Source organism: Nerophis ophidion, linkage group LG10 (genome assembly GCF_033978795.1).
Source record: "Nerophis ophidion isolate RoL-2023_Sa linkage group LG10, RoL_Noph_v1.0, whole genome shotgun sequence".
Lineage (NCBI taxonomy): Eukaryota > Metazoa > Chordata > Actinopteri > Syngnathiformes > Syngnathidae > Nerophis > Nerophis ophidion.
In genome coordinates, this window is record NC_084620.1 from 71,836,434 (window position 1) to 71,852,571 (window position 16,138).

The 16,138-nt window shown below is 40.0% G+C and overlaps 1 protein-coding gene across 1 annotated transcript in view; it reads left to right on the forward strand.

Moving 5' to 3' along the window:
* LOC133561243 (calcium/calmodulin-dependent protein kinase type 1D-like) overlaps positions 1-15,231 on the forward strand; it is a 102,950-nt gene extending 87,719 nt beyond the window's left edge. The window contains exons 8-11 of the mRNA XM_061914582.1: positions 4,371-4,449; positions 4,545-4,632; positions 4,995-5,208; positions 13,283-15,231. Coding sequence (XP_061770566.1) covers positions 4,371-4,449; positions 4,545-4,632; positions 4,995-5,208; positions 13,283-13,401 — 500 coding nt within the window. The 3' untranslated portion in view covers positions 13,402-15,231. The remainder of the gene's footprint in view (positions 1-4,370; positions 4,450-4,544; positions 4,633-4,994; positions 5,209-13,282) is intronic.
* Positions 15,232-16,138: the final 907 nt, after the last annotated feature.

The following is a 16,138-nucleotide window of genomic DNA, read 5'->3' on the forward strand; positions in this document are numbered from 1 at the left end:
TAACGTCCCAGCTGGTAGCATTGGTAACATTCTAATATTAGCATGCTAGCTTTTTTATTGCTAATGTTGCACCTCAGCATCAAATAATGTGTTACTTGACCAATGATACCTGTTAGCATGCTAACATTAGTATGCTAGCTTTTTTTAAAGCAAATTTTTGAAGGGATACACCTCAGTCATATGTTGGTACTTGATGCATGCTAATATTAGCAGGCTAGCATTTTAAACACATTTTTAATATATATATATAATATTTATATGTCCAGCATAAGGGGATAATTGTTACGGCTCGGACTCCTGCCAATGCCGCTCATTCTTCTGTGCGCTCCTCGGGACACGCCCACGGCTGCTTATATCCAAGGACGCGCCAGGCGCGTCTCCGCCCTGCAGCAGCCACCAGGTGCAATCATTTCCCAGCAATCAACACACCTATCCTTAATGAGCGATCTGCCTTCTTAAGCCTGAACTACCTGCCATCGCTGGCCGGAGTATAGTCTTCTGTACATGACGCTCCCCGTGTTCTCCTGTGATCCCCTGTTGTTCCCCTTGCCTCCTGGACTGTCCTTTTGGATTCTCGACCTCCCGCTTGGACCTGTTTTCTCTCGACGCCTCTCGTTCACCTTGGATCCTCTGCCTGCCCCACGGACTTCCTTGTTCTTCATCTCTTCACAACATTTGGTAACACACACCTCAGCTAAATACTTCACATAGTCTGTCACCCATTCCCTTTTGGATCTAGTTTACACTCCATTTCCTTAGGATGTTTTCTATTGTTTGATTATTATACTGTATATGTATCTGATTAATCGATATATAAAAGAAGTATTTGGAGTTTACTGCCACCTGGTGTCAGTCTGCCGTCATCTCCCCCTGTTTAAACCTTAACAATAATAGCTCAATGATCTCTTTTTATCCCAGAAACACAACAACATTGGATCAAGCTTAAATTTCGACACTGAACACGTCTTGTTAATACGCTCAAGAACCAAAAAGAAAAAAAAAACTGAATAAATTTGACATTTTCTTGGAATATGTGTGGCATTGTTGAACATTTTGGGAGTTTGGGAGTTATAAAGCAGCAGTGGTTTCATGTAGCGTTAGCATAAACTAGCGGTGTGAGGCCATCCTTCATCGGCTTGTGTCCCGGTAGTGTCTTCTCCTTCGCTGAAATAAAGCTCCGCTTATTAACCATCTGCTAAGGAACAAAACTCCCTTTGTTGATAAAATCCTCAAAATGAAGGTTGCTGAGTGGTTGTCCACCAACTCAAAGCTAATCAGGAAGACCGTGAGAGTTTGGCTACTTTTGGAGTGTTTCTGACCACACCAAGTCATGTCTGAGATGCTCTCTCAGGTGCGACAGGTGTGGAAATAAACTCCACACGAGAGTCTCTAGTCTTGAAGCTCTTGGAAATGGCCACAGCAGTGTGTAGGGGATGTAAACATGATGTAAAATGGCCACAGCAGTGTGTAGGGGATGTAAACATGATGTAAAATGGCCACAGCAGTGTGTAGGGGATGTAAACATGATGTAAAATGGCCACAGCAGTGTGTAGGGGATGTAAACATGATGTAAAATGGCCACAGCAGTGTGTAGGGGATGTAAACATGATGTAAAATGGCCACAGCAGTGTGTAGGGGATGTAAACATGATGTAAAATGGCCACAGCAGTGTGTAGGGGATGTAAACATGATGTAAAATGGCCACAGCAGTGTGTAGGGGATGTAAACATGATGTAAAATGGCCACAGCAGTGTGTAGGGGATGTAAACATGATGTAAAATGGCCACAGCAGTGTGTAGGGGATGTAAACATGATGTAAAATGGCCACAGCAGTGTGTAGGGGATGTAAACATGATGTAAAATGGCCACAGCAGTGTGTAGGGGATGTAAACATGATGTAAAATGGCCACAGCAGTGTGTAGGGGATGTAAACATGATGTAAAATGGCCACAGCAGTGTGTAGGGGATGTAAACATGATGTAAAATGGCCACAGCAGTGTGTAGGGGATGTAAACATGATGTAAAATGGCCACAGCAGTGTGTAGGGGATGTAAACATGATGTAAAATGGCCACAGCAGTGTGTAGGGGATGTAAACAAGATGTAAAATGGCCACAGCAGTGTGTAGGGGATGTAAACAAGATGTAAAATGGCCACAGCAGTGTGTAGGGGATGTAAACATGATGTAAAATGGCCACAGCAGTGTGTAGGGGATGTAAACAAGATGTAAAATGGCCACAGCAGTGTGTAGGGGATGTAAACAAGATGTAAAATGGCCACAGCAGTGTGTAGGGGATGTAAACATGATGTAAAATGGCCAGAGCAGTGTGTAGGGGATGTAAACATGATGTAAAATGGCCACAGCAGTGTGTAGGGGATGTAAACATGATGTAAAATGACCACAGCAGTGTGTAGGGGATGTAAACATGATGTAAAATGGCCAGAGCAGTGTGTAGGGGATGTAAACATGATGTAAAATGGCCACAGCAGTGTGTAGGGGATGTAAACATGATGTAAAATGGCCACAGCAGTGTGTAGGGGATGTAAACATGATGTAAAATGGCCACAGCAGTGTGTAGGGGATGTAAACATGATGTAAAATGGCCACAGCAGTGTGTAGGGGATGTAAACATGATGTAAAATGGCCACAGCAGTGTGTAGGGGATGTAAACATGATGTAAAATGGCCACAGCAGTGTGTAGGGGATGTAAACAAGATGTAAAATGGCCACAGCAGTGTGTAGGGGATGTAAACATGATGTAAAATGGCCACAGCAGTGTGTAGGGGATGTAAACATGATGTAAAATGGCCACAGCAGTGTGTAGGGGATGTAAACATGATGTAAAATGGCCACAGCAGTGTGTAGGGGATGTAAACATGATGTAAAATGGCCACAGCAGTGTGTAGGGGATGTAAACATGATGTAAAATGGCCACAGCAGTGTGTAGGGGATGTAAACATGATGTAAAATGGCCACAGCAGTGTGTAGGGGATGTAAACATGATGTAAAATGGCCACAGCAGTGTGTAGGGGATGTAAACATGATGTGACAGAGGGAGTTTGCATGGAGAGGCATATCTGGCGCCATGGAAACATTGGTAAAGCAAAAAGAAGATATGTGGAGAGGCGTTGGTGAATGGAGTTCCCACTGGTACTTGTTACAGTTAGCATCTTAGCATGCTCTACTTTTGAGCTGTTTTAGCAGGTTTGCACCTCAGCGTCTTATTGAGATTTCACAAATACCAACTGTCCACATGCTATTGTTAGCATTTTACTCTTCGCTAGCTTATTGGCCTCGTGGTTAGAGTGTCGGCCCTGAGATGGGTAGGTTGTGAGTTCAAACCCCGGCCGAGTCATACCAAAGACTATAAAAATGGGAGCCATTACCTGTCAATACTTGGACTATGAGGTGGTTGTTTTCCCGAGATGCAAGTGAACTTGGACCGGAGATGGCATGAAGGTAAATACATCTTTTATTTTAACACTATAAGTGCACAAAAAAAGGCAAACAAAAGGCGTGCACAATGGCGGTACAAAAACTTGGCTGTGAAAACAAAACTCGCTCTAAGGCAAAACTATGAACATAAAACAAAAACTTGCACTGTGGCATAAATAACATGAAAACTTACTTGGAACGGAACGAGAACGGGACATGGATTGTTGGCATGGATTACAAGGTGCGTAGCAGGTGATGGAGGACGATGTTGCCAGGACGAACAACAGAAACAGACAGGCTTAAATAAGACTGTGCTGATTAGAGAAAACAGGTCTGAGACATGAGGACAGGTGAAAACTCATGGGTAGTCACGGTGACAAAACAAACCAGGAAGTGCAAAAACAGGAACCGAGTGGCCAAAAAACAAACAGAACATGACTAAAACAAAACATGATCACATTCCAAGGCTTGGAATTGGGGGTTAAGTCAACAAAAATGATTCTGCTCACTGCTCCCCTCACCTCCCAGACGGTGAACAAGGGCGATGGGTCGAATGCAGAGGACACATTCACCACACCTAGTGTGTGTGAGACAATCATTGCTACTTTAACTTTTTTAACTTTCTTTATTTCAGATCATTTTGTTGCTACTTGACGCTATCTGGCTAGCATGCTAACTGTTAGCCTTGCAGCCTCCACATATTTTGTTGAAGTATTATTCAATAAATATATTTATAAAGGATTTTTTAATTGTTGCTATTTTTAGAATATTTTTTAAAAATCTCACGTACCCCTTGGCATACCTTCAAGTACCCCCAGGGGTACACGTACCCCCATTTGAGAACCACTGATCTAGGGGACCAACAAGCATGTTTGTGTGTAAAAGTCGGTGTTGGTTTTTTTCTAACATCTTTCTTCTTCTGAACATTTGTGCAGCTAAGGATTTTATCAGCAACCTCATGGAGAAAGACCCCAGCAAGCGTTTCACCTGTGAGGAGGCACTGCGGCATCCCTGGTGGGCAACACACACACACACACACACACACACACACACACACACACACACACACACACACAGAGTCAAGCTAACAACCGTGGTGTGTGTGTCAGGATCTCGGGGGACACTGCCCTGTGCAAGAACATCCATGAGTCTGTTAGCCGGCAGATGAAGAAGAACTTCGCCAAGAGCAAATGGAGGGTAAGTTGTTCAGGTTGTAGTCCATCAGGACTACTAGTGGTGTTCAGGTTGTAGTCCATCAGGACTACTAGTGGTGTTCAGGTTGTAGTCCATCAGGACTACTTAGTGGTGTTCAGGTTGTAGTCCATCAGGACTACTAGTGGTGTTCAGGTTGTAGTCCATCAGGACTACTTAGTGGTGTTCAGGTTGTAGTCCCTCAGGACTACTTAGTGGTGTTCAGGTTGTAGTCCATCAGGACTACTAGTGGTGTTCAGGTTGTAGTCCATCAGGACTACTTAGTGGTGTTCAGGTTGTAGTCCCTCAGGACTACTTAGTGGTGAAAGACTCATCACTCGACTATTGATTTGGTGTTTGTTCCCCAGCAAGCGTTCAACGCCACGGCGGTGGTTCGCCACATGAGGCGGCTGCAGCTTGGCAGCAGCATGGCAAGCAGCGTGGACGCCTCCAACCCACACAGGCTGAGCCAGAAGGTGACCCGGAGTCCAAACCAGGTGGACCACAGCCGGCCGGCTCTGAACCAGAATGCGGGAGAGACGTCATCCTTGGACGACAACATGGCCGCTCCACGCAAGGAATGTGAGTCACAAATGTCGACATTAGCATGTTAGCATGTTAGCATGTTGTACATGTGACTACTTGTATTAACATGTTGTACATGTGACTACTTGTATTAACATGTTGTACATGTGACTACTTGTATTAACATGTTGTACATGTGACTACTTGTATTAACATGTTGTACATGTGACTACTTGTATTAACATGTTGTACATGTGACTACTTGTATTAACATGTTGTACATGTGACTACTTGTATTAACATGTTGTACATGTGACTACTTGTATTAACATGTTGTACATGTGACTACTTGTATTAACATGTTGTACATGTGACTACTTGTATTAACATGTTGTACATGTGACTTCTTGTATTAACATGTTGTACATGTGACTACTTGTTTTAACATGTTGTACATGTGACTACTTGTATTAACATGTTGTACATGTGACTACTTGTATTAACATGTTGTACATGTGACTACTTGTATTAACATGTTGTACATGTGACTACTTGTATTAACATGTTGTACATGTGACTACTTGTATTAACATGTTGTACATGTGACTACTTGTATTAACATGTTGTACATGTGACTACTTGTATTAACATGTTGTACATGTGACTACTTGTATTAACATGTTGTACATGTGACTACTTGTATTAACATGTTGTACATGTGACTACTTGTATTAACATGTTGTACATGTGACTACTTGTATTAACATGTTGTACATGTGACTACTTGTATTAACATGTTGTACATGTGACTACTTGTATTAACATGTTGTACATGTGACTTCTTGTATTAACATGTTGTACATGTGACTACTTGTTTTAACATGTTGTACATGTGACTACTTGTATTAACATGTTGTACATGTGACTACTTGTATTAACATGTTGTACATGTGACTACTTGTATTAACATGTTGTACATGTGACTACTTGTATTAACATGTTGTACATGTGACTACTTGTATTAACATGTTGTACATGTGACTACTTGTTTTAACATGTTGTACATGTGACTACTTGTATTAACATGTTGTACATGTGACTACTTGTATTAACATGTTGTACATGTGACTACTTGTATTAACATGTTGTACATGTGACTACTTGTATTAACATGTTGTACATGTGACTACTTGTATTAACATGTTGTACATGTGACTACTTGTATTAACATGTTGTACATGTGACTACTTGTATTAACATGTTGTACATGTGACTACTTGTATTAACATGTTGTACATGTGACTACTTGTATTAACATGTTGTACATGTGACTTCTTGTATTAACATGTTGTACATGTGACTACTTGTTTTAACATGTTGTACATGTGACTACTTGTATTAACATGTTGTACATGTGACTACTTGTATTAACATGTTGTACATGTGACTACTTGTATTAACATGTTGTACATGTGACTACTTGTATTAACATGTTGTACATGTGACTACTTGTATTAACATGTTGTACATGTGACTACTTGTATTAACATGTTGTACATGTGACTACTTGTATTAACATGTTGTACATGTGACTACTTGTATTAACATGTTGTACATGTGACTACTTGTATTAACATGTTGTACATGTGACTACTTGTATTAACATGTTGTACATGTGACTTCTTGTATTAACATGTTGTACATGTGACTACTTGTTTTAACATGTTGTACATGTGACTACTTGTATTAACATGTTGTACATGTGACTACTTGTATTAACATGTTGTACATGTGACTACTTGTATTAACATGTTGTACATGTGACTACTTGTATTAACATGTTGTACATGTGACTACTTGTATTAACATGTTGTACATGTGACTACTTGTATTAACATGTTGTACATGTGACTACTTGTATTAACATGTTGTACATGTGACTACTTGTATTAACATGTTGTACATGTGACTACTTGTATTAACATGTTGTACATGTGACTACTTGTATTAACATGTTGTACATGTGACTACTTGTATTAACATGTTGTACATGTGACTACTTGTATTAACATGTTGTACATGTGACTACTTGTATTAACATGTTGTACATGTGACTACTTGTATTAACATGTTGTACATGTGACTACTTGTATTAACATGTTGTACATGTGACTACTTGTATTAACATGTTGTACATGTGACTACTTGTATTAACATGTTGTACATGTGACTACTTGTATTAACATGTTGTACATGTGACTACTTGTATTAACATGTTGTACATGTGACTACTTGTATTAACATGTTGTACATGTGACTACTTGTATTAACATGTTGTACATGTGACTACTTGTATTAACATGTTGTACATGTGACTACTTGTATTAACATGTTGTACATGTGACTTCTTGTATTAACATGTTGTACATGTGACTACTTGTATTAACATGTTGTACATGTGACTACTTGTATTAACATGTTGTACATGTGACTACTTGTATTAACATGTTGTACATGTGACTACTTGTATTAACATGTTGTACATGTGACTACTTGTATTAACATGTTGTACATGTGACTACTTGTATTAACATGTTGTACATGTGACTACTTGTATTAACATGTTGTACATGTGACTACTTGTATTAACATGTTGTACATGTGACTACTTGTATTAACATGTTGTACATGTGACTACTTGTATTAACATGTTGTACATGTGACTACTTGTATTAACATGTTGTACATGTGACTACTTGTATTAACATGTTGTACATGTGACTACTTGTATTAACATGTTGTACATGTGACTACTTGTATTAACATGTTGTACATGTGACTTCTTGTATTAACATGTTGTACATGTGACTACTTGTTTTAACATGTTGTACATGTGACTACTTGTATTAACATGTTGTACATGTGACTACTTGTATTAACATGTTGTACATGTGACTACTTGTATTAACATGTTGTACATGTGACTACTTGTATTAACATGTTGTACATGTGACTACTTGTATTAACATGTTGTACATGTGACTACTTGTATTAACATGTTGTACATGTGACTACTTGTATTAACATGTTGTACATGTGACTACTTGTATTAACATGTTGTACATGTGACTACTTGTATTAACATGTTGTACATGTGACTACTTGTATTAACATGTTGTACATGTGACTACTTGTATTTACATGTTGTACATGTGACTACTTGTATTAACATGTTGTACATGTGACTACTTGTATTAACATGTTGTACATGTGACTACTTGTATTAACATGTTGTACATGTGACTACTTGTATTAACATGTTGTACATGTGACTACTTGTATTAACATGTTGTACATGTGACTACTTGTATTAACATGTTGTACATGTGACTACTTGTATTAACATGTTGTACATGTGACTACTTGTATTAACATGTTGTACATGTGACTACTTGTATTAACATGTTGTACATGTGACTACTTGTATTAACATGTTGTACATGTGACTACTTGTATTAACATGTTGTACATGTGACTACTCTTCTTGTATTAGCATGTTGTACATGTGACTACTTGTATTAACATGTTGTACATGTGACTACTTGTATTAACATGTTGTACATGTGACTACTTGTATTAACATGTTGTACATGTGACTACTTGTATTAACATGTTGTACATGTGACTACTTGTATTAACATGTTGTACATGTGACTACTTGTATTAACATGTTGTACATGTGACTACTTGTATTAACATGTTGTACATGTGACTACTCTTCTTGTATTAACATGTTGGGTACTTTGGTTTGTGTTTATAAATATTCTTGTTTTTCTTGCTCACATCTCATGTTTTCTTGGCGTACTTCAAGTTGTGCTAAGTGCAGTGTCAGGTGTGTGAGTGTCAGGTGTGTGAGTGTCAGGTGTGTGAGTGTCAGGTGTGTGAGTGTCAGGTGTATGAGTGTCAGGTGTGTGAGTGTCAGGTGTGTGAGTGTCAGGTGTATGAGTGTCAGGTGTGTGAGTGTCAGGTGTGTGAGTGTCAGGTGTGTGAGTGTCAGGTGTGTGATTGTCAGGTGTGTGAGTGTCAGGTGTGTGATTGTCAGGTGTGTGAGTGTCAGGTGTATGAGTGTCAGGTGTGTGAGTGTCAGGTGTGTGAGTGTCAGGTGTATGAGTGTCAGGTGTATGAGTGTCAGGTGTGTGAGTGTCAGGTGGTGCAGTGTCAGGTGTATGAGTGTCAGGTGTATGAGTGTCAGGTGTGTGAGTGTCAGGTGTATGAGTGTCAGGTGTGTGAGTGTCAGGTGTGTGAGTGTCAAGTGTATGAGTGTCAGGTGTATGAGTGTCAGGTGTGTGAGTGTCAGGTGGTGCAGTGTCAGGTGTATGAGTGTCAGGTGTATGAGTGTCAGGTGTGTGAGTGTCAGGTGTATGAGTGTCAGGTGTGTGAGTGTCAGGTGGTGCAGTGTCAGGTGTATGAGTGTCAGGTGTATGAGTGTCAGGTGTGTGAGTGTCAGGTGGTGCAGTGTCAGGTGTATGAGTGTCAGGTGTATGAGTGTCAGGTGTATGAGTGTCAGGTGTGTGAGTGTCAGGTGGTGCAGTGTCAGGTGTATGAGTGTCAGGTGTATGAGTGTCAGGTGTGTGAGTGTCAGGTGGTGCAGTGTCAGGTGTATGAGTGTCAGGTGTATGAGTGTCAGGTGTATGAGTGTCAGGTGTATGAGTGTCAGGTGTGTGAGTGTCAGGTGGTGCAGTGTCAGGTGTATGAGTGTCAGGTGTATGAGTGTCAGGTGTGTGAGTGTCAGGTGGTGCAGTGTCAGGTGGTGCAGTGTCAGGTGGTGCAGTGTCAGGTGTATGAGTGTCAGGTGTGTGAGTGTCAGGTGTATGAGTGTCAGGTGTGTGAGTGTCAGGTGTGTGAGTGTCAGGTGTGTGAGTGTCAGGTGTGTGAGTGTCAGGTGGTGCAGTGTCAGGTGTGTGAGTGTCAGGTGGTGCAGTGTCAGGTGGTGCAGTGTCAGGTGGTGCAGTGTCAGGTGTGTGAGTGTCAGGTGGTGCAGTGTCAGGTGTATGAGTGTCAGGTGTGTGAGTGTCAGGTGGTGCAGTGTCAAGTCCCAGACAGTAGATGGCAGTAGTGTGTAGTTGGTGGTGTGTTCATGTCTCTAACGAGCATCCATCCAAGTCATGTCCTCACCACTTCTTCTGGAAGAAGGTAACATGAGAGACTCTCTCAATGTAGCATCTTTGCTCATGTGCCGCTACAAGGTTACACTGTGAAGTCCACTTCTTCATCCCTGGGATCAGGTGTGGTCAGGTGTGGTCAGGTGTGGTCAGGTGTGGTCAGATGGGGTCAGGTGTGGTCAGATGGGGTCAGGTGTGGTCAGGTGTGGTCAGATGGGGTCAGGTGGTGTGAAGTGTTTTGTGTGAAGTGCGTGACATGCGCTGCAAGGCAGAAAGTCTTGAGTTGAAATCCTTGACGGGGTTGAAGTAAAGGAATGTGTAAATAGTTTAGTAGGCGTAAGTTGAGCATAGTCATTGAGACAGGTGACTTGTCCATCACCATGTGGAATGGTGCTGGGAAAAACGGGATTTCAAAGCTCCTCTTGACCACCATATTTGGACTTTGGCATTTGTTGCATCCTAATTACGACCCTGGGTGTGTCCTTCTGGTTTTTGTTGCGCCCTAAAAAGTGTTGATACTGTAAGTATTGTATTTGCTGTTTGATTGTACCGTAGTAGAAATGATCAAACTGTCACCATCATCTTCTTATTATTCATATAGTAGTAGTGGTGGTATTGGTGGTGGTAGTAGTAATAATAGTAGTAGTTGTTGTAGTACTAGTAGTAGTGGTAGTAGTTGTAGTAGTAGTGGTGATAGTAATAGAAATAGTAGTAGTTGCAGTTGTAGTAGTAATGGTGGTAGTAATAGAAAAAGTAGTAGTAGCAGTAGTAGTAGTAGTAGTAGTAGTGGTGGTAGTAATAGAAATAGTAGTAGTGGTAGTAGTGGTGGTGGTAGTAATAGAAATAGTAGTATTATTAGTAGTAGTAGTAATGGAAATTTCGCCACACCAAGGGTGTGTGTGACAATCATTGGTAATTTAACTTTAAAGTAGTAGTAGTAGTAGTAGTAGTAGTGGTGGTAGTAATAGAAATAGTAGTAGTAGCAGTAGTAGTAGTAGTAGTAGTGGTGGTAGTAATAGAAATAGTATTATTATTAGTAGTAGTAGTAATAGAAATTTCGCCACACCAAGGGTGTGTGTGACAATCATTGGTACTTTAACTTTAAAGTAGTAGTAGTAGTAGTAGTAGTAGTAGTAGTGGTGGTAGTAATAGAAATAGTAGTAGTAGCAGGTGTAGTAGTAGTAGTGGTGGTGGTAGTAATAGAAATAGTATTATTAGTAGTAGTAGTAATATAAATTTCGCCACACCAAGGGTGTGTGTGACAATCATTGGTAATTTAACTTTAAAGTAGTAGTAGTAGTAGTAGTAGTGGTGGTAGTAATATTAATAGTAGTAGTAGCAGTAGTAGTAGTAGTAGTGGTGGTGGTAGTAATATAAATAGTATTATTAGTAGTAGTAGTAATATAAATTTCGCCACACCAAGGGTGTGTGTGACAATCATTGGTACTTTAACTTTAAAGTAGTAGTAGTAGTAGTAGTGGTAGTAGTAATAGATATAATAGTAGTAGGAGTAGGAGTAGTAATAATAGTAGTAATAGTAGTTGGACTTTTTTGATTTGTTCACACTTTGTGCCTTAATTTTCTGTCCCTTGCATTTGACATATTTTTGTATTGTTTGAAGTTTTTTTAATTTTTTTTTATTGTTTTTGTGTTGTTTGTAGTGTTTTTGTGTTTGCAGTGTTTTTCTTATTGTTTGTATTGTTTTTGTGTTTTGTAGTGTTTTTGTATTGTTTGTAGTCTTTTTGTATTGTTTGTAGTGTTTTTGTGTTGTGTGTGTAGTGTTGTTGTATTGTGTTTGTAGTGTTATTGCATTGTTTTTGTGTTGTGTTTGTAGTGTTTTTGTATTGTGTGAGTAGTGTTTTTGAATTGTGTTTGTGCTGTTTTTGTAGTGTGTCACTGATGACATCTATTGTAGTGTGTCACTGATGACATCTATTAATCAGACAAAAAGCAAGGAATCATGCAGAGGCAGAGTTCAATTTAGCTCATGAGGAGAACGCATGGAGCTGCACACTTAGTCACAGTCTCACCCTACGCACTGAGGTTCAGCCCCCGCGTCCTTCTGTTTATTCAGAGTTCCACAGTCAACATCACTGAGGCTGCGTCTAAAAGGAGTGGTCACATATATTATGTAAAGCAGGTCCAGTATGCACAACACGTGACGGAATGTGCTGAGGGCCTTGTGATTTGGCCTTGTCTCTGCTTCGTCTGGGTGCTGTCATCCTATCTTCATTGAGGTCCTTGAAGTCCTCGGCTGTTAGCGGGCTAAAACAAAGATAACATCTGCGGCTGAGGCCACCCCTCAGACAAGAAGTCTCGTCCTTGCATAGATACAAAAGTCTAACTTGAGCACAATAGCTAATAACTATAGCAACCCCAAGGGTAATAAGCGGCAGGAAATGGATGGATGGATGGATATAGCAACAGACTTTAAGCATACTAAAGTTGTGTGATAATATATTTATATACATGATTATTCCAACAACATTTTTTGTATTATGTTTGTAGTGTTGTTGTATAGTGTTTGGAGTGTTTTCGTAGTGTTTTTGTATTGTTTGTAGTTTAGTTGTATTGTGTTTGTTGTGTTGTTGTGTTGTTTTTGTAGTGATGTTGTATTGTTTTTGTGTTGTTTGTAGTGTTTTTGTGATTGTAGTGTTTTTGTATTGTTTGTAGTGTTTTTGTATTGTTGTGTAGTTTTTAGTGTTCTTGTATTGTTTTTATATTGTTCTATTGTTGTTGTGTTGTTTGTATTGTGTTTGTAGCGTTTTTGTATTGTTTGCATTGTTTTAGTATTATTTTTGTTTTGTCTTTGTATCGTGTTTGTATAGTTTTAGTATTGTTTTTGTGTTGTTTTTGTAGTATTTGTATTGTGTTTTAGTATTGTTGGTATTGTATTGTTGTGTTTTCCTGAACTGCTTGAGTTTGCCTCCTGAGACACAAACCATCAATTGTGACTCCGCCCCCTCCAGGTGTGCCCGCCACGCCCTGCAGTCTGGCGTCCGCAGCCGGCGCTCCGACAGCGGGGGCGGAGCTCAGCCGAGCGCGGCCCTCGCCGGTGCCCGCCCCCGTGCTGACGGAGACCAAGTGACGGCGCTGTGAGGCGTCTGGAGGAGAGGACGGCCATCTTCTTTGTCTCCTCGCTGACCTTCTTCATCTCCTCTTCCTCGCCATGGGAGTGTCCACTTCCACTTCCACTTCCTCTTTCTTCTCCCTCCAACTGGAATGTTCCATCTTGCTCCAAGCGCCCTCCATCCTCTTGGCTGTCCAATGAGCAGGCTGCGTGGGGAGCATGACCAAATAAGGGCGTGCGTGATGGTCACTACCTCATGCTTTCCCATAATCCCTTGTGCTCGCCTGCGTCCTTGACTATTATTGCTGATGTAAACAACAACATTCACCCTTTTTTTCTTCAGGCGCCCTCGTCTATCTCAGGGGTCCCCAAACTTTAGGACCTGGGGGCCACATTGGTTTGAAAGAATTTGGCCGGGGGCGGGGCTATCTCTGTGTGTGTGTGTGTGTACTGTATGTATATGTATATGTATGTATTAGGGTTGTACAGTATACCAGTACTAGTATAGTATCGCAGTACTAATGAATCATAATCGCTACTCAACTCTGTTTGAAAAGTACCGCTTCCCCTTTTTTGAACATGCATGACATCGCGTCGTCGTCACGTGGTGACATTGTTAGTTTTATCAGCAGAGGAGCATGTATGGCAGCGCGCACACACAGAGTACTTCCAAGCAGACACAGTGTGTAGACAGAAAAGGGAGAATGGTTGCATTTTGGTGTAAAAAGTCAAGATAAAGGTGAAGTTCTAACACTGAAACACCATTAGGAAGAGCTGCTTTAAGACATGCAGCTAACATCCATCCACAGTGTTTTAGCTACTTCTAAATCACTAATCCTGGTCTCCATGGCGACAAATAAAGTTTCTTACAAGTAACATTATCACTGGAGGACGAGGAATAGCTAAACATGCTTCACTACACACCGTAGCTCACCAGCGTCACAATGTAAACAAATGCCATGGGTGGATCTACACCTGACATCCACTGTGATGATACCAAGTACAAGAGTGTATCTAGTCGATACTACAATGATTACATTGATATTTTTTAGCGTCACAAAATCTTATTTCCTTTTTTTTTTAAATTCATATTATGTTTCTAAATTCAGTAAATACGTCCCTGGACACATGAGGACTTTGAATATGACCAATGTATGATCCTGTAACTACTTGGTATCGACATGATCCATACCTACATGTGTGGTATCATCCAAAACTAATGTCAAGTATCAAAGAAGAGAAGAATAAGTGATTATTACATTTGAACAGAAGTGTAGATAGAACATGTTCAAATAGAAAATAAGCAGATATTAACAGTAAATGAACAAGTAGATTAATAATCCATTTTTACAGTTTGTCCCTCATAATGTGTATAAAATAATAGGTGTATAAATGACACAATATGTTACTGCAGACTAATTAGGAGTCTTTGTTTGTTTACTTACTACTAAAAGACAAGTTGTCTAGTATGTTCAACATTTGATTGAAGGACTAAATGACAATAATAAACATATGTTTCATCCATCCATCCATCCATTTCCTACCGCTTATTCCCTTTCATCTAAGATTTGTTGTTACAATAAAGGCAATAATGACATTTTTGGAGCTCCCCTTTATTTAGAAAAATATCAAAATACATTTTGTTACCGGTACTAAATACTGATAAGGCGACAACCCTAGTATGTGTGTATATGTATGTGTATGTATATATTAAATATTTGTTTATATGTATGCACATATGTGCAAGCTTTATATGTGTGTACATGTACTGTATATGAATGTACAAAGTACACAAGCAGTAAAGTAGTCAGCTTGTGTAAATAGTAAATAAAAAGAGAATACAACAAATCCTTTTCATCTTATATTCAATTGAAAAGACTGCAAAGACAAGATATTTCATCTTCACACTGACAAACTTTTTCTTCTTTTTTGCAAATAATCATGAAGTTAGAATGTAATGGCAGCAACACATGTTAAAAAAGGCATTTTTACCAGTGTGTTACATGGCCTTTCCTTTGAACAACACTCAGTAACTGAGGAGACACATTTTTGAAGTGGAATTCTTTCCCATTCTTGCTTGATGTACAGCTTAAGTTGTTCAACAGTCTCCTGCCTCATATTTTAGCCTGCACACATGTTCAATATCTGGACTACAGGCAGGCCAGTCTAGTACCCACACTCTTTTACTATGAAGCCACGCTGTTGTAACACCTGACTTGGCATTGTCTTATTGAAATAAGCAGGGGCGTCCATGATAACGTTGCTTGGATGTTAACATATGTTGTATGTACCTTTCAGCATTAATGGTGCCTTCACAGATGTGTAAGTTAGCCATGCCTTGGCCACTAATACACCCCCATACCATCACACATGCTGACTACCACACTTTCACCCTACAACAATCACTAATACACCCCCATACCATCACACATGCTGACTACCACACTTTCACCCTACAACAATCACTAATACACCCCCATACCATCACACATGCTGACTACCACACTTTCACCCTACAACAATCACTAATACACACCCATACCATCACACATGCTGACTACCACACTTTCACCCTACAACAATCACTAATACACCCCCATACCATCACACATGCTGCCTAGAACACTTTCACCCTACAACAATCACTAATACACCCCCATACCATCACACATGCTGACTACCACACTTTCACCCTACAACAATCACTAATACACCCCCATACCATCACACATGCTGACTACCACACTTTCACCCT